The sequence below is a fragment of the Pleurodeles waltl genome, chromosome 4_2 (genome assembly GCF_031143425.1).
Source record: "Pleurodeles waltl isolate 20211129_DDA chromosome 4_2, aPleWal1.hap1.20221129, whole genome shotgun sequence".
In the NCBI taxonomy this organism is placed as follows: Eukaryota; Metazoa; Chordata; class Amphibia; order Caudata; family Salamandridae; genus Pleurodeles; species Pleurodeles waltl.
The window spans coordinates 776,676,598-776,699,459 of NC_090443.1; the positions used below are offsets into that span (position 1 = coordinate 776,676,598).

At 41.7% G+C, this 22,862-nt stretch overlaps 1 protein-coding gene across 1 annotated transcript in view; it reads right to left on the bottom strand.

The window, feature by feature from the left end:
* Positions 1 to 22,862, bottom strand: part of TNNI3K (TNNI3 interacting kinase) — a 2,589,932-nt gene that overhangs the window by 2,275,976 nt on the left and 291,094 nt on the right. The window contains exon 5 of the mRNA XM_069232439.1: positions 20,544 to 20,654. Coding sequence (XP_069088540.1) covers positions 20,544 to 20,654 — 111 coding nt within the window. The remainder of the gene's footprint in view (positions 1 to 20,543; positions 20,655 to 22,862) is intronic.

The window sequence follows — 22,862 nt, forward strand, 5'->3', positions numbered from 1 at the left end:
GGCACTTATAATAAAAGCAAAAACATTCTTTCTGTGACATGTCTGTCTCCTAACTTCAGCTCACCTTTTCTATCTCACACCTCTCTCTTTACCTCTATAACTTTTACTCTGTACTTTGTCTGTTCTTACACTGTCCCTGTGCATCACCTCTCATTCCCTACCTCACTCTTCTGTTTCCATCCATGTCCCAGAATCTCTTTAATACCTACTTCAGCTATCTCTAAACCTTGTCTCTATCTCACTGCTATCTCTCAAATCCTCTATATCTTACATTCCTCATCCCTCCCTCTATTCTCTCCCTACCTTACCCCTCACGACTCCACTTCTTATTCTCCCCTCACTACTCCACTTCTTACTGTATATCTCTTAATCTACTCCTTCATTCAACAGCTACTTTACTTGTCCACTACTTTTGTGTTTCTAACTCAGTTCCCTCTATCCCACCTCATTACAAACTTTCTCTTTCCTCCCTACCTCTTTTTCTTGACTTCGCCCTCATTTTCTCTATTGTTACCTGCTCTCTCAATTGTGTCTCACTCTGCACTTCTTCTATTTCAGCTCACACTTTGTAGCACACCTTTCTCACTCTCTGTTTTGTGTCTGTGTTTATTCATCTCTGTACCTCCTACTGCGTCTACCTCCAGTCATACATCATCAAAACTCTCTACTTCCCACTCTCTCCCTCACTCTGTCTCTATCGACATTCACTTCTCTTTCCATGCTTCATCTATGTGACTTTATTTCTTCTTTTCATTTTTATTTTCTTTCAATGCTCCATCCATCTTCTGTCTTCCTTACTATTCTCTTTACCAGCCAGATATTTCTCTACCTATTGTCATTTGGTCCTCTCTCTACTTCATAGTTATTTCTCTCTCTACCTTTTATCTTTCTGTTCTGCTCAGTACTTTCTGACTTGCCACTTCTAGCTCTCTCTGCCTTTATGACTCTTTATCTTGACTCTTAGCTTTGTCTCTCTACTTCATTCCTCAGTGCACTACACTCCTCTCACACTCTCTTCACATCTGTCTGCCTATCTTTATATCTATCACTCTAACACACTCTAAAACAATGCCTATCTCTGTAGCTCTCTTTACCCATTGAATCCTCTTTTTACCTCTCTGTATCACAATGTTCTCTCTTTCCATTACATCTATCCTTAATTATCCTGTCTTTCTACCTCATCTCTATCTCTACTTCCCTTCTACCTCTATTTTACCAATGTAACTATACTGTCTTCCTATCACCCACATGCTCCCATCTGTCTTACTCATCAGAGTCAGAGGTAACTGTCTAGCCAAAGATGTGCATGTATAGCAATGTGACAAGAGAGATAAGGCACTAGAAGAGATTTAAGGAGAAAATTACCACGTTTCACAGAAGGGAACAGTAAAAATCCTCAAAACACCACTTTGATTTTCCTCTTGCACCAAGGACACTAGTAGTGATGGAGATTTTATTTCCGATTAAGAATATCCTACAACAAATGCTACAATTTCAATCTCTATATGCATGTCTTATTTTAATATTATGTGTACTGGTTCCTATAATGGAAGGAAGAGATTGGTTAAACACTGAAGTTTTTGTAAAATGTTGTTGCTTCAATTCAACCAAATACTTGATTTCACCTCAAAAAGATATGGCTGAATCTATTCTCATGCAGTCTTTCTTTTGGTACTATTTGGTCGATAGACCTCAGGCACATTGAGCTTTCTGCTGATTTTTTTGCTCTTGTTTCTGAAAATGTTATATTTAGTTAAATATTGCTTGGCATCACTAGTGTATAAATCAGCTTAAAAGTGCCACAAATTCAAATGTTCCAAACAGAGGTCCCCAAAATATACTTTGGGCAGGGCCCAGAAAAACCTTTAAATGCCACTGATAAAATATACACATTGGTATTAAAGTGTATGAAAAACTGTATATCTGTGTGCATGTGTACGTGTGTATGTGCATACTTGTGTGTGTGTATACATAAGCAATGCTTGCATAAGCAGATTATTTGCAGAAACAAATAGTAATAAGCATGGCACCATTGGTAGTAAGTGTGTACCGGTCCTACTAAAGAATCTGAGTTAAGCACTAGGAAAAAGTACTATAAAGGAGCCATGCAGAACAATTCAGATGATTTCTAGCTCCCTCAAGTGAGAAGCTACTGTATAGTTAAAATTAGCTAAGGTGGTGTGGATCCTGGTTCCGACATATACGCTCAAATCTACTAAGCCTTTTCATCGCCCTTACATTGCACAACACAACACAGAGCAACAGAAAGCTTTGTTCGGCATTTACAAAGCCACACAAGGTCTGATTTGTGTGGTCTTGCATGGCTTTGTAAGTAAACGTAAGCAATGCTGTAGTCAACCTGTGCTGCATTACATTATATTTCTTAGTGGTATACATTTCATGGGTGGAGCACAGGTGTTCCCATGCATCCACCTTTGAAATTCACACAATTCTAGAATTACTAAGGTTTGTAAAGCTGGAATAGGTGAAATCAGTATGCCTACCACAGACAGGCAGAAGGAGGAGAAATATGTTTATGTTTTCTTGTTGGTTCTTCTTTCTATGGGTGATGAATTCTGAATCACACATAGAATGAGGAATATGCCTCTTTGGATTGTTTTTGTGCAGGAAGGTCCTTCGTGGAGAAAAAACAATTCTGCATGTAACGCAGTCACCCTAACACCATGGTGCAAGGACACCTGCATTGCCATTAAACAGCCACATTTGCGCCAGTGCAGGGAGAGAGAGCTGAAGAGCACCATATCTCAGTAGATATGATACTTTTCAGCTCTCCCCTGTTCATGCAATGCAGTGCAGTAACTTTGCTTGCTGCCCTGTGTTGTGTGAACCTTTGATAATAATGCTCCATAGAGTTTATCATAATTTTACTAAAAACTCATAAGACATTTCAGGGGTTTATTATGCATTGTCCTTTGTAAGGCCTGTCAGTCTTAGGGTGGTCTTCCCCCAAGCTTTTTCCCTTACTTTTTTATTTTTGCTGATCTTGTTTTGTTGACTCTGTGCACTTTACTACTGTTGACCAGTGTGAAACTGCATGTGCTCATTCCCAAACAAGGTAACATTGGCTTATACCCAATTAGCACCTTTAATTTACTTGTACGTCACTAATAAAGTATTGCTACCTGTACCAAGGGCTGTAAATCAAATGCTACTAGTGGACCTGCAGGACTGATGGTGCCACCCACTTAAGTAGCCGATATAAACAAGTCTCAGGCCTGCCACTGTAGCTTGTGCATGGAGTTTTAAACTGCTATTTGAGACTGGCAGGATAAACGTTTTGCTGGACCTACACCTTCCTTTCTAACACATGTAAACCACCATAGGGTATACCCTAAACAGCCCGTAGACAAGGTGCAGTGTTTTTAAAACGTTTGAAGTATACTTTTAACCTTTACATGTCCTGGTGAAGAAAAACACTTACATTTGTTTTTTTACTACAGCAAGGCATGCCTCTCCCTTAGGATCACATTACAGTACCTTATTACATTTAATAAAGGATAACTTTCCATTGGGAGCAAGTAGGAATATCGATTTTAGTCTCTAAAGAATTGTAAATTAACACTCTCTTTGATGGTAAAGTTGGATTTTGAATCACAATTCTAAAAATTCCACTTTTAGGAAGTTGTAATTTCCTTGTTCCTGCAATTAAAGGCTTGTATCCAGGTGAACATGACTAGGTGTAGCTGGCAACTGGTCTTCATGTATTTCTTCCAGACTGTAAAACAAAGAGGGAAACAGGTTTTGGCAGGATGGGCCATCTTTAACCGGGTGAGGGGGAGGTGCTGTCACCTACCACCGTTTTACATCACATAGGCTCTGCCTCAGCACACTCACAAATCAGTCTTGACCCTGTTCCCCATGGAAACAGTTCGGCCCGAACCGCCAGGCCTTCACTGGACCAAAAACAAGCATCCTGGGACCGGTTTCAGGGAATCAAGATTCATCAGCCAGGCTAGCTTGAATTTGGTGGCACAGCAAGCACCGGACCCACGTCTGGGCATACCCTTCCCACTTAGAGTGGAGACAAATACAAAAACGACAGATGATGGACAGAATGCAGAACAAACCAAACATTCACCCACAGTCACAGATCTGGGTTTCATCCATCAGTTTTTTTGCTTGCCATGCCATTCAAGCTTGGACCCACCCACATGCAAATCAGTCTTGACCCTGTTCCCCATGGGAACAGTCCAGCCCAAACTTTCAAGTCAGGACATCCTTGGACCAGAAACAAGAATCCCATGACTGGTTTCAGGGCAGAACACTTCATCAGCCAGGCTAGCTTGAATCTGTGGTATAGCAAGCACGGGACCAATGGCTGGGCATACCCTTCCCACTTAGGGTGACAAAAAGCAAAAATAACAGATGATGGACAGAATGCAGAACAAATCAAACATTTACCCCTAGTCAAGGATCTGGGTTTAATCCATTGTTTTTTCACTTTCCATACCATTCCAGTTTGGACCTAACCATATGAAAAACAGTCATGACCCTGTTCCCCATGGGAACAGTCCAGCCCAAACTGCCAGGCAAGCTCCTCCCTGGACCAGAAACAAGCATTCTGGAACTGGTTTCATGGTCTCACCCTTCATCAGCCAGGCTAGCTTGAATCTGGTGGCATAGCAAGCACAGGACCCACGCCTGGGCATACCCTTCTTACTTAGAGAAACAAATGCAAAAACAACAGATGATGGACAGAATGCAGACAAATCAAACATTCAACCCCAGTCACAGATCTGTGTTTAATCCATCAGTTGTTTGCTTGCCATATTATTCAAGTTTGAACCCAGCCAAATGCAAATCAGTCTTGACCCTGTTCCTCATGGAAACAGTCCATGCCCAAACTGCCAGGCCAGGTCCTCCCTGGACCAGAAACAAGCATCCTGGAACCGGTTTCAGGATATAATCCTTCATCAGCCAGGCTAGCTTGAATATGTGGCATAGCAAGCACGGGACCCACGTCTGGGCATGCCCTTCCCATTGAGGGTGACAAATGTAAAAATAGCAGATGATGGACGTAATGCAGAACAAATCAAACATTCACCCCCAGTCACAGATCTGGGTTTCATCCATCAGTTTTTGTGCTTGCCATGCCATTCCAGTTTGGACCCAGCCATATGCAAATCATTCTTGACTCTCTACCCCATGGGAACAATCCAGCCCAAACTGCCAGGCCAGGTCCTCCCTGGATGAGAAACAAGCATCCTGGGACCGGTTTCAGGGACCTCACCCTTCATTAGCCAAGCTAGCTTGAATCTGGTGGACTCCATCATCGGCACCTGCCCAGCTCGATGCATCTCATCCTTGATGCCAGAGCATCTCATGGCAAGTCCTCACAAGCCCCGGTAACTCCTTTGATGCAGAAGCATCCTGAGGCAGACACTGGCCCATCCAGACACATCCCATCCCCTGCACCATTGCAGCACAAGTCTCAGCAAGCCACACCGGCTTCTCAATGCCGGCCCACATATTTCAACAACAAGCCCACAAGGTACTTTCTCAGCGGACTAAACTCAGTCCTGTTTTCGGCCCACGTGCCATCACATTTGGTCTGAACTTGTGACTTGGACCCAGTCTCTTGCGACCAGATAACAGCGGTTGTCACTTTTTGCTTTTGGTGCTTGATTTTTACAAACCTTTAAAATTGCATACCTCTAATACTACTGATTAGATTTTTGTTGTTTTGGTTAATATCAAATAATTGACTACATTTTACTGTATTTTTGTAAATTGGCATCAGATTTTAGTTCTGTTGTTTTTTCACTTATTTGTTGTTTAAGTTACTGCATATATACTTTACACATTGCTTCTAAGTTAAGCCTGCCTGCTTTTGTGCCAGGTTACCTGAGGGTTATGTACAGATTAATTTAGGGGTTGCTTGTTTTTCACCCTGAAAAGAATTGTGGTTGCTGCTTGAGTAGGGTTTCAACCCCCTCAAGCAGTAATCCAGTTTCCTACAGTGAGATTTTAAGGATGGATAAAGATACTACCTGTTACCTGTTACCTGTTACTGATACTTAGCTGTGAAGAAAAGAAGCATTAGAAAGCCAACAGATTAAGGGCCAGATGTAGCAAAGGGTTTGCGCCTCGCAAACGGCGAAAAACGCCGTTTGCGAGGCGCAAAAGCCTCTCTGCTATGCAGAAATGCATTTTGCCAGTCGGATCCGACTCGCAAAATGCATTTCCGACTCGCAAATAGGAAGGGGTGTTCCCTTCCTATTTGCGACTTGCAATGCTATGCAATTTCATTTGCGCCCGCGAAAGCGGTCGCAAATGAAATCGCTGTTACCATCCACTTGAAGTGGATGGTAACCCATTCGCAAACGGGAAGGGGTCCCCATGGGACCCCTTCCCCTTTGTGAATGATCACAAAAACAATTTTTCAGAGCAGGTAGTGGTCCTATGGACCACTGCCTGCTCTGAAAAATACCGAAACAAAAGGTTTCGGTTTTTTTTCTAAGTGCAGCTCGTTTTCCTTTAAGGAAAACGGGCTGCAGATAGAAAAAAAAAACTGCTTTATTAAAAAGCAGTCACGGACATGGTGGTCTGCTGTCTCCAGCAGGCCACCATCCCCGTGAGTGCCCATACTCGCAATGGGGTCGCAAACTGCGACCCACCTCATAAATATTTATGAGGTGGGTCTTTGCGACCCCATTGCGAGTTGCAGAAGGTGTCTGAGACACCTTTCTGCATAGCAAATTGCGACTTGCAATTTGCGAGTCGCACGGACTCGCAAATTGCAAGTCGCAATTTGCTTTCTTCCTACATCTGGCCCAAGGCTTGGCCATCAGCCTTCTAGCAGTTCTTGTTTTGTTTTGTCATTTTTTTTGTAAAACTTTATTGTTCAAGAAATAAAAAGAAAGAAGGAAAAAGATGGAAAACTGAAAAGGAAAAAGAAGGAAAGAAGGAAAGACGTAAGAAAAGAAAGAATGAAACAAAGAGGGCAGGAAAGAAGGTAGGAAAAAAGAAATAAAGAAAACAAGGAAAGAATGAAAGGGAGAACATAAGAATGAGGAAGGAAGGATAGTAGGAAAGAAGAAAGGATAGAAACTAAAGAAAGAAGGAAGGAAGGGCTTGCAAGGATCAATAAAGCACACTGATTAGCTTATATTCCAAGTTCATGTGAGGCTATGTGAAATAGCAACAGTCAGATAAACAAGACCATGACAAAGGAATTTACAACAACATTAGCAGAAGACAGGATCTGATAAAGCTGGTAGCCTAATGCTATCATATTAGGCTTTAAACACGAGGACAATATTAAAGTGATTGTAAACTAAAAACATAAACACTGGCATTGAAGGAAACTAAGTTGGGTATGCATATGCTCCATGTGGAAGAATAAAATAGTCACTCAAAGTGAAATTAACCAGTAGCTTACTGTAGGCTAACCCATTGCTTTATGCTGTAGTGAGCGGAAGCAAAATCTGAAGAGATCATCGAAAGAAGAGTGGGGGTTGGAAGTCTCTTTAACCATTATATCATACAAATGATTCTAGTAAGGTCTTGGCTAACCCCAGCCCTAAAAAGACAAAGAACTAATAGCTATTTTATACGTTCAGTCTAGCATGACTCAACTTAAATCATTGTGCCAGGTTTTAAAGGGCAAGATAGTACTTCAATGTCCTTATCTTCTGTTCACTGCAATTTAGAGGAAGAATGCTCTGTAAATTGTTTACCATGTGCGCGACCTACAAAGATTAACACACTTCGAAAAATGTCTTCATGCTTAAACTGGCATGCCAGCACTGCTCACCCAAAGTAAACACAAAGTGGTGCAGCATGGCTTGGCATGGTGCCTAGGGCCTAGAGCTGCTGAAACACTAGGGTCTAGCCCTGACAGTCTTCTTCCTTTCTGCTGCAAACCAACTACAAGTTTCGTTTCGGACCAGTGTCATTGGTTGTATTCACACCCAGTGCTCTGAAACTGGCTGCACTATTGTAATGCATAGGTGGAATGGCACCATCCTCACCTGTTCTCGTTGATGCCATGTATCTGGGGTCGTTTCGTGCAAAACATTGCTGGCAAAGTGCAGACCCAAGCACGTGTTTGAAGTTTCTGTATTGCTTAAAGTGAATTCCTTTAACCTGATTTTTTTGTCTGAGTTTGGGGATTATTTTAGACAGCATAGCTCAGAAATAGAAACCTTGCTCACTGTTTCCGAGCTATACTACATAAAAAGCAATGCCCTAGCTCACAGAAATATCGGATTTCATTAATTCACTTTAAACACTATAGGGGCCGTATAATGAGGGGCTGTGATGAAACAGATCTGCACCTAAAGTGCATAAAATAAAAGTTAATTGACAAAAACATGGCATTTTACAAATGGCCTAGCCCTTCGGAAGAGAAATGTGATGCATAATGTCCATCTCAAACTCATTAAGAAGTTATGTTCATATACAAGATGAACAAAGCATGAAATGGGTACAATCTTAACAGGGTTTTTGAACAAGGAATTAGATTTTACTAATAATATGCTAAGCCCAATAGGATCCTTGAATAAAAGCATACATTCTAAAAAATATTTATTCCTTGCCCATAATTTGTCTATCATAATTATATTTCAATGGAACGTTTATAGATCTGGATGTCCCAAATCAAAACTTGCTTGTTTTAATATAATTGAGCCACTAAAATTGCTCTCAATGCTCATACAAGCCTGCATTATTTCTGGATTCAGACTAGTTGCTGAATTCAGTCACAAAAAAATCCCCATTATGAGGGGTGATAACTTTATATTATCTAGATGAACCAGTAAAAGACCTTCATGAGAATACAAACGAGAAGTACTTTGAGATATACCCAAAAGCCCCCTCTTGAAACTGTAGATTCATTAGTAAAACCCAGGGCACTGGTGCCAGACGTTATAAACGGAATGGACTTTCTTTTGTAGATGGCCAACATGATAGCCATTGGATTGCTTCCTAATCTGAAAGCAAAACCAACACCAGCCCCCAAACACTGAATATATTTTTGTTTCCGGTTCTGCAATAGGTGAGCACTCTTTAACTGTTATCAATAAAACTAAGATATAAATAGGTATATACTTTACTCAGTAACTAGTTAAGCTTGGGCCCAAAGTAACATGTTCTGTAAAGTCGGTATCTTGTTCAAGGATATCCGCTAATGGCATATACCTATCAAAATATTCAGCCTATAGGAAGCAACTGAGTGTTAATGATGCTGTGCTTATGACACAGCATTATTACCACACACAAATGCCAGAATGCAACTTCTTCTCGACATCGGAGTATCATGGCTGTTTCCTCTTATGGAAAAATTACATTTATTAGTATTCTAGTTTAAAAGGAAAGGGGGCAAGGAACAGCTTTGGTGCACCCTTCTGTTTAAATCAAAGTTTGCAGAATACCCCCGTTTGGACTGCATCTTACTCTGGCAGACAGATAGCAATTCGCAGGAAATTGAAGATGGCAGGGTCCTCCATGGATTCTAAAACGGTCCATAGTTTTCATCTGCTTACTCAGTCGAAAGTCATAGTGAGGTCCGTGAAGTCTACGGACTAGAGTCTATTTACTAGCTAACAGCTAACAGATTTACATTTAGACATTCTTTAACAATGCTCAATCCTACCCTGAAGCTGTACTGGGCATCAGCCAAAATTCCTCACACCTTTACCCAAACTTGAATTCACTTTAACAGAATCTTGCCGACCACCATAACCCTATTTATGATTTCTATACAACTTTGTGCACTGTATCCCTGCTAATCAATGGTAAAGTGCTTATTGTTCGCCTCCCTTCAATATAGTAAAATTGGCATACTGCTAATTGGCATAGTTAACTTACCTATAATGTATGTGGTACCCAGGTATACCTATGGTCTGTACATTGAATTTCACAAGCAGACCGCAGCATCCATTGTGCCATCCACTACAGTAACAAAGTAAGTATGACTGCAGGCCTGACACCAATAGCCTGGCTGTGCAGGCTATAACTGCAAATTCAACCTGTCAATTTAACCAGATTTGACAAACCTTAAACCTCCTTTTAATTATTTTAATTATTTATGTCATCACCAATATAGATCGTATTGCCCATAAAGGAAGGGTGCATGGTGTTCAAAAGTAGTAAAAGCTTACTGTTAAACATGTCCTTGCAGTGAAAATGCCCTCAAAGCCAATCTGCTGTAGTAGATGCCATGGGAATACATTGGGATGCAATATTAAATATTATTCCTGTATCTCAGAAATTTGAAAGAGTTGTTAAAAATCCAGTGAAGCTGGTTTGTTCTAAATATTATGAAAATGTACCTTTTAAAAAGTTACCTTTATCATGCCTAAAGACCCTTGAAGCTAAATAAAATCTGCATTATGTTCTGCCCCTTTGTAATTAACATTTGAATAGTTGTGATTGAGGTGTGAACTTGCTCCCAAAAGCAAAACATTAGGCTGATTGGGCTGAGCTAACCCCTCTAAACCTGACAGAATATGCAACAGGGGTTGAGAGGATCCTTTCTGACATTACAAAGTGAAGTCCTCCTTGAATGTCACATCCTGCTTGTCAGGTCGTCTGGGACTTTTCATATGACACTTGGAGAGTACTTCAATATGCCTCCCATGTCACAGGCAACTGTTATCTAACATCTAAAATTTGAGGATCACTTCAGTGGAGGGAAAGACAATGCCAAAACTATTAGTTTATATACACTGTCTAGTTGTTGAAAGTTCACCATTGTTAGATCAGACTTCTGTCTCTGAGGTTGTTGTGGGTACGGGGACTGAATCAAACCAAATTTTGGTGTTAGATATGGAAGGACCCTGTGCCTATCATAGTACTCCATTTATTCACATCACCAATCCACAGTCCATGTTTAATGTGGTCTAAAGCTTTGGTCATCTCAAAAATGCCTGAAGTGGGTAGGACTAGCCTCAGAAGCCTTTGGCTAGGGCGTCCCCAGGAGTCACTCTCACCCACTAGCTTGTGCCAGGAATAAATGTTTTACATGTGGCACCTCTAGGCACTCATTTCAGATCCAAACACCCTAGAAGACTGAACCTACTCTCCCTCTTGTACCCAGGACCAAGAAGTGGACTCCAAGGGTCAAAAGGCTAACATTCTGTTAAAGCTAAAGGGACACAGAAAGCGAAAAAGGCCCTTTTCCTGCAGCTTTCCAGTTGGACTAGAGCATCCCTCTGGCTTTAGAAGTGTACTCCTGTGGTGGATTGGGACTTAAAAGACTAATGTCAAAAGCTAAAATCTTCAACCAGGAAGAATCTAGTTGGTGTATCCGACCTGCACTCCATCAGGGTCAATGTCAAATTGTGCCTAGGTCCTGTTCTATCACAGTCATTGGCTATCATTTGCACTTTTTGCTTTTTAGCGCTATTTCTACTTAACACTTTAAAAATGTATGTCTCCAGTTTCCCTTATTTGATTTTTGTCACCTTGGAGTCATTTTGGTTATTACATTTAACTCTATTTTATCATTTGTTTTGGAATTTTTATTGTTTTGCATTCCAACTTTATTAATTTTTAGTACTGCATACACTTTACACATTTCAACTCTGTTCTGAAGGAAAATATCAACACTGAACAGTGGTGTGAGAAATTGGGTTGTGGGTTGAATCAGGGGTTTGAGCCCTTCTCAAGCAACAGTTACAATCCTTGTCAGGGGGAACTATAAAGTCACTACATTAACCTGTGCTTAACGCTCTGGATGCTTGGCACAAACGCATTCAGGCCTAACTTAGAGGCAAGGGATAAAGTATTTATGCAGTACACACGCAGTAATAAAGTGAAAACACAGCACAAGAAAAATCCCACGCCAATTTAAAAAACAGAGTAAATGTTAAGAAGTTATTTGTTCCCAAAACAACAAAAATCCAATCAGTATACCTGGGGATATGCAATTTTAATGGTTTTAGGATAAATATAGGGCCTAATAGCACAGAGCACCACTAACAGTTATCTGGTGAAGCAAGACCAGGTAAAAGTCACAAGTTCAGGCAGACTGTGATGGTACACGGACTGGATATAGGTAGTAGGTTAGTTCTGCTGAAATTGTTACCTTCTAAACTCCAGCAGGAAGTGTCCCGTTGGTGGAGGAGGAGGCCGTGAGGAGCAGGGAGAGTGTCACAAATGGTTGTCACTGTAGCATGAAGAGCTGGCCTGGCGTCATGGACAAGCGTCGCTGTAGCATAACAAGCCTGTTGTCGTTGTGAACAGTCTGGCTGGTGCCCCACAATGGAGCTCTTTGTGATCAGTAAATGTTGTAACACAAAGGGTCGGGCTGATGGAACTTCGTGTTGGTGGACTGCGAGAGTGACAAGATTTCAGCACCAACAGGTCTATTTACAGTCACGAAGAGCAAAAAGACCTCAATTCTGCCTCTTTGAGGCCACACCAAGGGTCCAGACCTTGAGGGGCACTGCTTGGGGGATGGAGCCATCCTCCAGCTGGATGTGGGTGGTGGTTCAGGTAGTTTGGAATGGAAGCCTGTTATGTCCCTGTGGCTCTGAACAGCAGACCAACAAATTCGCCATTGGAGTCACTCTGGGAGTCCCGGGTTCAGATGCAGGTTCAAATCCTTCTGACTCAGACAGGAGAGCAGCAATCCAGCAAACAAGCAGTACAGTAAGGCAGTACTCCAGCAGGAAAGCATTCCAGCAGAGTGGCAGTCCTTTTAGCAACACAACAGTCTTTCTTCCTGGCAGAGTTTGCACAGTTCCAGTAGTGTACTGAAGAGTAGGTGTCAATCAATCAATCAATCAGTTTTTGTAAAGCGCGACTACTCACCTGTGAGGGTCTCAAGGCACTGGAAGAGGGGAGAAGGGTGGAGCCTCACCCGAAGAGCCACGTCTTGAGGTTCTTCTTGAAGATTGTCTGAGATCTAGGGTGTCTAAAGTTCCTCCTTCTTTTAAGTAGGAGAAGTTTCTAGAGGTTTCCCTTTGAAGTGCACAGGTTTCCTGCCTCCTCTGCCGTGGCTCCAAACTAACTACAGGGGGTATGCAGCCCTTTATGTGGAGGCAGGACAAACAACCTATTCAAGTGTAAGTAGGGCTGTGGTCAGCTCTGTCCTACCATTGTGCCAGTGAGAGCCCATCCTTGCACACCTAAATCGTCTATTGTGTGCGGCTGTCTAGAAGGAATAAACAGAGCCCAACTGTCTGCTATACCCAGTCATGTGACCCACAGACAGGCTACAACACTAAGGTGCTCATTTCGACTGCCAGTCTTTTCGTAAGACCGCCAGTGCTCGTGGGCTGAAGACCACCATATTACAACGTTGTGCTCATTTCCACCCCGATTTTGGGCAGAAATCCGACACGTCTGTCTGGGCCACGTCAAAATAGAGGCAGTTTCCACCACCAGCACCTCCACGCTAACAGGACCCTGCCCGCCGTACTACAACCAGTAATACGGCATGGCAGTTTCCTGCCCGACGGTGCGGTGACAGTGATGGAAAGCGCACGGACCCATCCACTCCCGGACGACCACCTCGCTGAAGCAGGTAAGTTGATCATCTGAAAGGGGGGGTGTTGTGTGAATGTGAGTGGTGTCTACATGTGTGTATGAATGCAAGGGGATGGGTGTGTCTGTGTGTGTAAGTGCTTGTATGACGAGGGGGAGGGGTGTGTTGTGTGTGTGAGTGCGTGTGTGTTTGTGTGAATGCTGGGGGAAGGGGGTGTATGTCTGAGTGAGTGCATGTGAGTGAATGCGTATGCCTGAGTGCATGCATGAGCGTGAATGTGTATGTCTGAGTGCGTGCATGCGAGTGGATGTGTATGTTCCAGTGCGTGTATGCGAGTAAATGGGTGTATCTAAGGGGGTGTTTATAAGTGTATGTGTGGGTGAGTGAGGGTGTGTGAATGTAGATATGTGGTTGTGTGGAGATTCCTGTCGCCAGGTGCATGACCACCTGCACTTTCATGGCAGTGCGACCACCACAAAAATGCTGGTGGCCTGCCGAGTTGCAATGCTGATGGCGATGTTGCGGTTACCGCCAGGCCGGAGGTGCTCACCTCCAGCCTGGCAGTACGGGCGACGTTTCAGTGATTTGGCTTCGGCCAAACTGCCAAAGTCGTAATATAGTGGTCTTTACCACCATCCTGGTGACCGAAAGACCGCCACTGCGAGTCTGGCAGTCCAAGGACCACCAGACTTGAAATGAGGGCCTAAATGGCTAAGGTGGAAAAATGTCAACTTTCTAAAAGTGGCATTCTCAAAATTGTAACCGCAAATCCATCTTCACCATAAAAGAGGATTTTTCATTACGATTCCATAGACTCCAAACATGAACTGATTACCTGTTCCCATTTGGAAGTTACAGCTTATGAAATGTAAAAAGGTAACGCCAATGATATCCTATGGGAGAGGCAGGCCTTGAAGTAATAAAAAACAAATGTAAGATTTGTTTCACTACCAGGACATGTAAATCTTTAAAGTACATATCCATCTTTTCAAATACACTGCACTCTGTCCCCTAGGCTGTCCTGGGCCTCCCTTAGGAGTGATTTATATGTATTAAAAATGAAGGTTTGGGCATGACAAAAAGATTTCTTTTGAAAAAAGGGTTCTTTTGCCCGGTCAAAATGCCAGATCAAAAACAGCACATGCAGGTGGCAATGACAGGCCTGAGACATGTTTAAAGGGCTACTTAATTGGGTGGCACAATCAGTGCTGCAGGTCTATTAGTGGCATTTTTGGGTACAGGTCCTCAGTAAAGGTAGTGTCACTTTACTATCATTTACAAATAAATTAAATATGACATTTGGGTGTAAGTCAGTTCTACCATGTTTTAAGGAGGAAGCACAAGCACTATAGCACTGATTAGCAGTGGAAAGTGTGCAGGGCCGAAAAGCGAACAAAAGAGGGTTCAGAAAACAGGAGGGTGAGGGCAAAAGTTTGGGAATGACCCTGCAGAAATGGCCAAATCCAACATTAATCCTATACCCTAACCAAATCCTGTCTTATTTTCTTACCCTTTGCATGACCCTGCTTCGTATCCGTATTCTTGACTAGAAACTCATCAACTATGCTAACTGTAGTTATTTCCTTGACCGTTATCTAAATCCATACCCTAACCTTAGCCTTTAAGTCTAACCCCATTACCATAGCCATTACCTTTTTCCTACACCTAATCTTAATCCAATTATGAATTGTTTAATTGATAATTGTATTTATTTTGAATATGCTTAAACGTATGCCTAATTTAAACTAGTCCTTTTTATGAATGCATTTTTTAAATATATATATATATATATATATATATATATATATATATATATATATATATATATATATATATATATATATATTATAGAAAACAATCTTTAACACAAATGTTTTGGGCAACAATTTTTTAAAACATTAATGCTTTCGGAAACCCTGCAACAAAACAAATCCTTAGATATTGGTTGTAAATTTCTTTTCTTCATGCTTTCCTAATTTCAAACAGGGAAATCTGGCATCTGGTATAAAGACATCTCGGCATGGTGGTCAGAACCGACACCCTACTGCCAGATGATTTGTGTTAGACAGGCCAAAACGGCTTTCTTGATAAGAGTACATTGACGCTTTTTTCGGCAGACACTTTTCTTCATTGTGACATTCTTTGTGCAGTAGCAATTCAACTAGGTGACTGATTGCCCTGGGAATGGATAAGAAGCAGATGAGATCCATTTGTTACAAGGAAATAGCTAACGAATAACGAGGTATACCCCTCATGAATTATATAAATCCACTTCCCAAATCATGAGAAATGTGTGATGTGTTCATTTTGCCAGAATAAAGCTCTTACCCAAAGACAACGAAAAATACAGTAATGAGAAGGCAAATTGGTATTCCTCACAACACCACACTGCCTTAACAGAACGAATGCAGAGAGTGTAAGAGAAGTGAAGTAATAAATGGTCTATGTCATTCTCCATCTACAGGTTTGCACGCTGTTCCATGTGAACAGGTGCATTTTCTAGCTCAACATAAATAGAATATTATTGCTGGACCATCAGTTACGAAAAGACAAGAACCAGTAAGCTCCAAATTGTTCACCATCGGTATATTAAGCATCTGCATGGCTAGGAAGGATCTATATATGAAATATGGATTGGACATGTACCCCGACCGTACTCACTACACTCAGGTGATTACCACTCTAACCATATCATGAGCAGTTGTGCAGGCCCAGGGAAGGGTTGAACATCTGGATTTTTGCTTTTGCACTGTCTACAGCACATTCTCGCAATCTGGAATTGTTAAAATTAATGTATGAAATGCGAAAAACACAGCTCGGAAACCGAGAGGCAATCGCTGCCCACTGTTTCAGAATTGTGCTATCTGCATTTCATGACTCCGAAAAATTCTGTGTCGTATGTATGTGCTTAGACCGTGCAAATCCATAAAAAGAGGTAAAGGGTTGTGCACTGAGGCAAGACAACTGTTCATTATAAAGCCCCTGATGCCCTTTAGCATCAATGTACACCCCTTCATTCCTAGAGTGGGACCTACTTTTGGTAGAGGATTTCGTCAGCTGGTCTTTTAATATAAGAATTGTTCCATATATATTTCAGTCTTTACAGAGTGTTTTGTTCCTATTTATGGTGCTGTGATACTTTAACGTATTTTAATCTATTTATTTATATTTCTCAGCAGACATCATAGTGACTGGTTGTCCCTTTTGAATCTGAATTAAAAATGATTGTTGTGTCGTTGAAATATCAAAATGAATGAACTGCTCTTGCACGGAAGAAAATGACCTCACGTGGTAAGGGCAAGTATTCGAAACTGCAGAAAGCAACTGCCACTTCTTTCTAGGATTCTCGCCTACCATATCTAAGATCACTCCTTCTCGTCTGTTATTTCTAAGACATTTAAAAGGCCATCTCTTGTGCCTTTGCCCAGATTACTAACATCCAGGCCATTCCTTATTGGCGCCTGTACTCTCTATGCTACTACACTAATACATTCTGACTGCTGGAGCGCCACATGAAACCACTAAATAAAGTAAAAGAAAAAAATACAGAAGACCGACTCCAAAAGCTGTATTTACTTTCTGGCCCTGCTACTGCCTTCTTGAAGCATGAGACCTAAGGTCAAGAGGGGGCGCGTGCCCTTTACCCTAATGAAACAGTATAACGAGTGATACAAGACTTGAACAGACCCCGGTGTGACTGGCATTCCTGGAGTTAGTGTGACTGAACCAGAGCAGAGAGATAAGAAGTGTCCCATTCACTGAGGAATTACTTGTCAGTAGATATATAACAGCTGAGCCATATTTTATATCAGTTGCGCAGTACATAGAAACCATTCGTTTTTCACCACCTGGCATACCATAAATAATTTGCTCTCTAGCCCTCGTTGAGGGAGGGAAGGTACGCAGACCCACACACAACCCTAGTCGAGGTCAACATTTTAGTAGAAGCTCAAGATAATTGCTGCTATGGTCTGCCAGTCAACCTCTGTATTCTGATCGACTTGGCTACTTACTTTCTGACATGATTTATTTATTTTTTAAATCCAAATTTTTTCTTACAAAAAGTAGGTCTCTGTTTATGCCAGTTTTATTGGCGATAGTTTTATTTGCTATCTATTAATGTTTATTTTCATGTTGTACTTTTTAGGGCTCCATATATATTTCTTTAAAAATAAATCAATGGGCAATCTACAGGCTGAAACGGTGTGTTATACTTCCTTCCAGTAAGTCAATCATGGTCAGACTGATTGACGTGTGGCAGTGCCCAAAGGGGTGGTCTGACAGATTAGTGCCTGGGCTTGGAGGTTTGGCTGTTTGTGGACCTGGACTGGTGGGACTGTTTTTCCTGTTGAGCTCTCCGATATTACCACAAACATTGTCAACAGCACACACAAATACATGCAGACTCCCATAACTCGCAAAACACCCATAAGGCTTGGCCTTTACGCATTTTAAAATGACACGATATTCAAAGATTGGCTACTTTTTAGGATCGAGCGCAAATCGCTCTGTCCCTGGTGTAATATCTCTATGGGCTTTTAACCACTCCTATCAGTTTAGTTGGTTCGTAGGCTTGCCTTTTACAATTCGCTTAATTTCATTAGTGAAAGGTATGCGTACATCATGCCTTTTCCGGAGTTAAGCCCTCCTCGAGCGCACCGGCCAACTACTGAAAACATACGAGGTTCCATGTTTTCCATATGATTTCTGGACTACTTTTTCTCTTTATTTCGCAGGCAGAACGATCGCGCTGGGCAGTAGTCGTGTGCTTTGCATAACACCTACCCTGTTACGTGGCTAATTGCACTTTTGCCGGTTACATAGATAATTGCACTTTTGTCAATACGTTTCACTGCAAGCGAACTTCTGTTTCCTTTTGTGTGTATCCATCACGCTTTGTGGTGGCCGTGGGCTTGCATATGTCAAACTGTTTTACTTTTCAGTTTATGTGGCAAGAAAAGTCCGGTTAGGAGCTCATAACATGAAAAGCTCTAACTCGAAAAAACGCGAGACCCGCTGCATTGCAAATGCTTGTTTAATTCTGATTAGCTAATGGGTTGCACTTGTAATTTGAAGCCCGGGACTATTTTCTGTCGCAGTTGGACCCTGTTATCAATGGTTGGGTCAAAGAACATTCAATGTACCACACGCTCTAATTGTGTTAGTTTGGTGACATGACCTATTTTGCCCTCCTTACTTCTTCCCAACTCACCCCTGGTAAACCCTCAGAGGGCTGCTAGTCAGTGAATGTAATGACTAGGATGACATTGACGCTATTTGCATTACCACAACATGGTGCGTGGGTTGGTTTCATTAACCTATGTGCTAGTCACGCTTTTCTGTATTGAAGACATGAGAAATGTAGGCTGTACAAGTGCCCATGATGTTCAGCTTTTATTAAGCAGATTTAGGCTGGGTACTGTCAACTATGTTTATCGCATTCGCCTTTTTTTCTGAGGCTTGTTGTCAAGGGAACGTTCCTCTAGTATCATGCGTGTGTGTGTGCTTGAAAGAGAGAGAGAGAGAGAGAGAATGTGCCTGTCTGCCTCTTTGCCTGTGTCCCTGGCAATGTTTTATTTTGACGTATTTCATTTTTTTTTGCGAGCACGGTTTTCTGAGGCCTGCATTTTTAGGATGAACAGTTAACAGGAGTGTTATTATATAGAGAAGAGGGGACAGATTTATGAAGAACCCTGTCTTTGCATTGTAAAATACAGTGGTGGAACAGGGACAGTGAGTCCCGCGATAAAGCACAGATCCGCGGGGCCTTATTTTGGTTATTCAAATTCCATGCGCCGGGCTCATTATGCGCACATTTCTCGCCGTTGGTTAATTGGATTTCCTCCATAACCTCACCAAGGTTCTGCATTTCAGTTCAAGCAGAAGGAAAGACACTGCGAGGCAGCCATTACAGGAAGACTTACGAGTCGTGTCCTTCTTCTAGGGAGCAGTTAAATGAAGTGCTGTCTGTGCTTTATGGCTCGGAGAAACTCGAAAATTATTGTTTTAAGACATTTCCTTGCCCTTCATCACCTCAAACGAGGGGCAGACAAGAGCCGGAGTTTAGGAGCTATTCTTTCCTTTCTCAGATGACTATTGAAGCAAAGTTGAGCACTGTAAAATACAGATGTACGCAGAAAGTAAAAACATGCTTTAAATATTTCGGTGCTGCTGTAGTATCTGATAAGGGCACATTAATTACCAGGGTTGAGCGTCAGAGGGTCCCGGACTCACGAGGGCTGAACCACACGAGGAACACGTCTCATGTCAGACAGGACAAAACAAGCCCTCTAGTGGCTCATTTAAGAGGAGGAGTTAACTTTGTTTACCATTAAAAAGGCAATGAACTTTCTGTCTCAGTGGGTGGGGGATTTATAATTAAGAAGACGTGAGGAGGAAGAGAATCTAAATGTATTGTGGATTTAAATGTGTTTAATGGTTTCCAACTTCAGCACTGATTTTGCGTATTTTCGTCCGAATTCTTACGTTACATCAGTTTACTTTATTTACATTAATATAAAGCAAATATCTTCTATTATCACCAAAAATGGTTCGACCAGTATACTTAAACGGTTCCACCTGCAGTGGACATTCTAGAATGTTTCAGTATTTCAGAATATTTTATGTTGTTTGTGCGTCTCAAGTGTCAATCACTGTCATGGCTTGCAGAGACCACGCTGAGTCACCGTCAGGCGTATGGTGATACAAGCAGAATTGCCACAGTTCGCCACTGACTATGCTGACATATCTCACCGGAGTCACAGTCCCCCACCGACCGCAGATATCAATTTTCCTTTAGTGTGCATTAAACTGCATACCAAAGTGACACACAACAAACAGGCAATATATTTACTCAATGATAGACCTCGTGCATAGTACAGATAAGAATTCTCTCTCCAGCAAGTAATAATGAGTAGAACTTCAATAATAGTTATGGTTGGAAATGGTAAACAATGTCAGTTGTTACGTTGCTAAACATAATAGTCAGTTATTGCATTCTCAAAACTAACAGCTAATGTTAATGACCAAAAAATACGAAGCTTTCTACGAGGCACCCCATTTCCAGCAGAGACCAACACCCTCTTACCTCATGATGACCGGATATGGTTGCAATGTGAAGCGCAGTAAGAGCGCCATACCCAACTTGCTGAATGTCTGCTCCTCCGTGTAGCAAGGCTGTCAGGAGCTCTGCATTGTCCTGCAATAGAGATTGCGCAATGCCACTGTTATCATACTATATTTTAAATGATAAAAATAGAAAGCCACAAAAAATGCAACGCAATAAAGTACCGTCCCTCATACATTATAAGCCTATTGATATTCACCATGGAGTTCCAGAGTATTTGTTTTTTGACTCTGTGTTTCTGTAGTTAATTTCCCAACTTGTGGTCCAGGGACCCCTGCGTTCCTGAAAAAGCCTACTTAGGAGGTCCACGACTGCTTAGAAAATTAAATACTAACACAATAATGAAAGGCATATAAATTAAAAGAAGCTAAATGTAAATCTAAACATTCTGAAATGTTCTATGAATGTGCAGAAATTTAAAATTGGAGGCTAAAAATTAAGTTGGTGTCCTCATTTTGATTTGTGGAAGCAGTGCAAGTGCAGAGTATTATGGATGACTAGTGGCCTCATTTAAATTTAGAAAAGGTCCAACCTTTCTGTTAAAATGTTGATTTTTTTTATATTTGTTTGTGGATTAAATAAACGATTACATATTTTGCGTATTTATTAGAAAAATGATTGTTTATGTATTTTTTGTGTTTTCTGATTCAAATCATCGAAAATGTTTAGGCTGGAGTGTCAACATCAGGGCAGTGTGCGCTCTACGGGCAACTAAAATGCAAAAACCCAGCCTTTATACAAGAGCATAATTCATGCATTGTGTTTATATGCAGTTTGTTAACCTTTTGCATTGCAGACTTTAACCTTGAAAAACACTATTAATGATGTTTACAGTAACTGTTCTTTTGCAAGGTATTGCTGCAGACTTACTGAGTGTGTTAGGGTGTGGTCCCTTTCTAGGACATTCCAGAAGCTTTCTCTGCAGCATGACTGGGTGTGGTTGTGGGCTGGGCCAGACTCTATATAAGGGAGCTCGCCCAGCTCCACGTGCTCACTATTCAGAGGTCCCGGTGCAGAGCAGCAGCAACTTCCTGAGCTCCTGTTCCGGAGGCCTACTTTGACCTTCCAGGCCTTGCCCTTCATTGTATTGGTGATCCTTGAACAGGGTGGTAAGAATGAGGTCGGGCTGGGCCCCCGACCCCGTTTTCAAAGGCATTTGAGTTTTTGGGCCTAGCTTTCATGTTGAAAGCTTTTCCTTGTGCGTGTGAATGTGCTTGTGGTTTCTGGCATTTACATGTTGGTATTCGAATCGGCAAGACGCGCGATTCATTCTTGGCATTTGACTTTTGAGATTCGGGTCGGCAACAGTGTGCGTGACCATTTCTTGACATTTGCATATTGGCTTTCGAATCGGCAAGATGCGTGATTCATTTCTGGCATTAAACTCTTGTTATTTAGTGTGCGCTACCATTTCTTGGCATTTGCATGGTGGCATTTGAATCGGCAAGACGCGCAATTCATTCCTGGCAGTAAACTCTTGTTATGCAGTGTACACTACCATTTCTTGGCATTTGCATGGTGGCATTCGAATCGGCAAGACAAGCGATTCATTCCTTGCATTTAACTCTTGATACTCATTGTGCGCGACCGTTTCTTGGCATTTGCATGGTGGCATTCGAATCGGCAAGATGAGCAATTCATTCCCGCCTTTAAACCTTGATGTTCAGATCACTTACAGAATGCGCAATCATTTCATGGCATTTGCATATTCTTGTTGGGATCGGCAGTGTGCGCGATTCATTCCCGCATTTAAACCTTGATGTTCAGATTGCTTACAGAGTAACTAATCATTTCATGGCATTTGAATATACTTCTTGGAATCGGCAGTGTGCGCGATTCTTTCCCGCATTTAAACCTAGGTATTCAGATCGCTTACAGTGTGCGCGATCATTTCATGGCAATTAAGACCTTGATGTGTAGTGCTTCCTGAAGTGCACACAATTATCCAGGGCCTTTGAACTTTCTGCAAAGGTGCTAAATTCAAGATGTTACATTCTTTGTGCATATTAAGTCCTTAGTACAATCCCTATTGTTTTCCAGGGAATGTTTCAGATTACTTTTTGTTCTCATGTAAAGATGCAATGTTTGTTCTGAAACATTATTCTAGAAGGTTCTTATATTCCTAGACAGTGTGTAACTATTCATGAAAAGTTCATATGAAACATTGTACTAACCATTCTTGATTCCTTTCCAGGTACCCAGACTTCTTGAGGTCTAGTTTTAGTCCTTTCTTAAGTTATCCATTGTTACAGTATGACAACACTTAGAACCAGAGTCTAG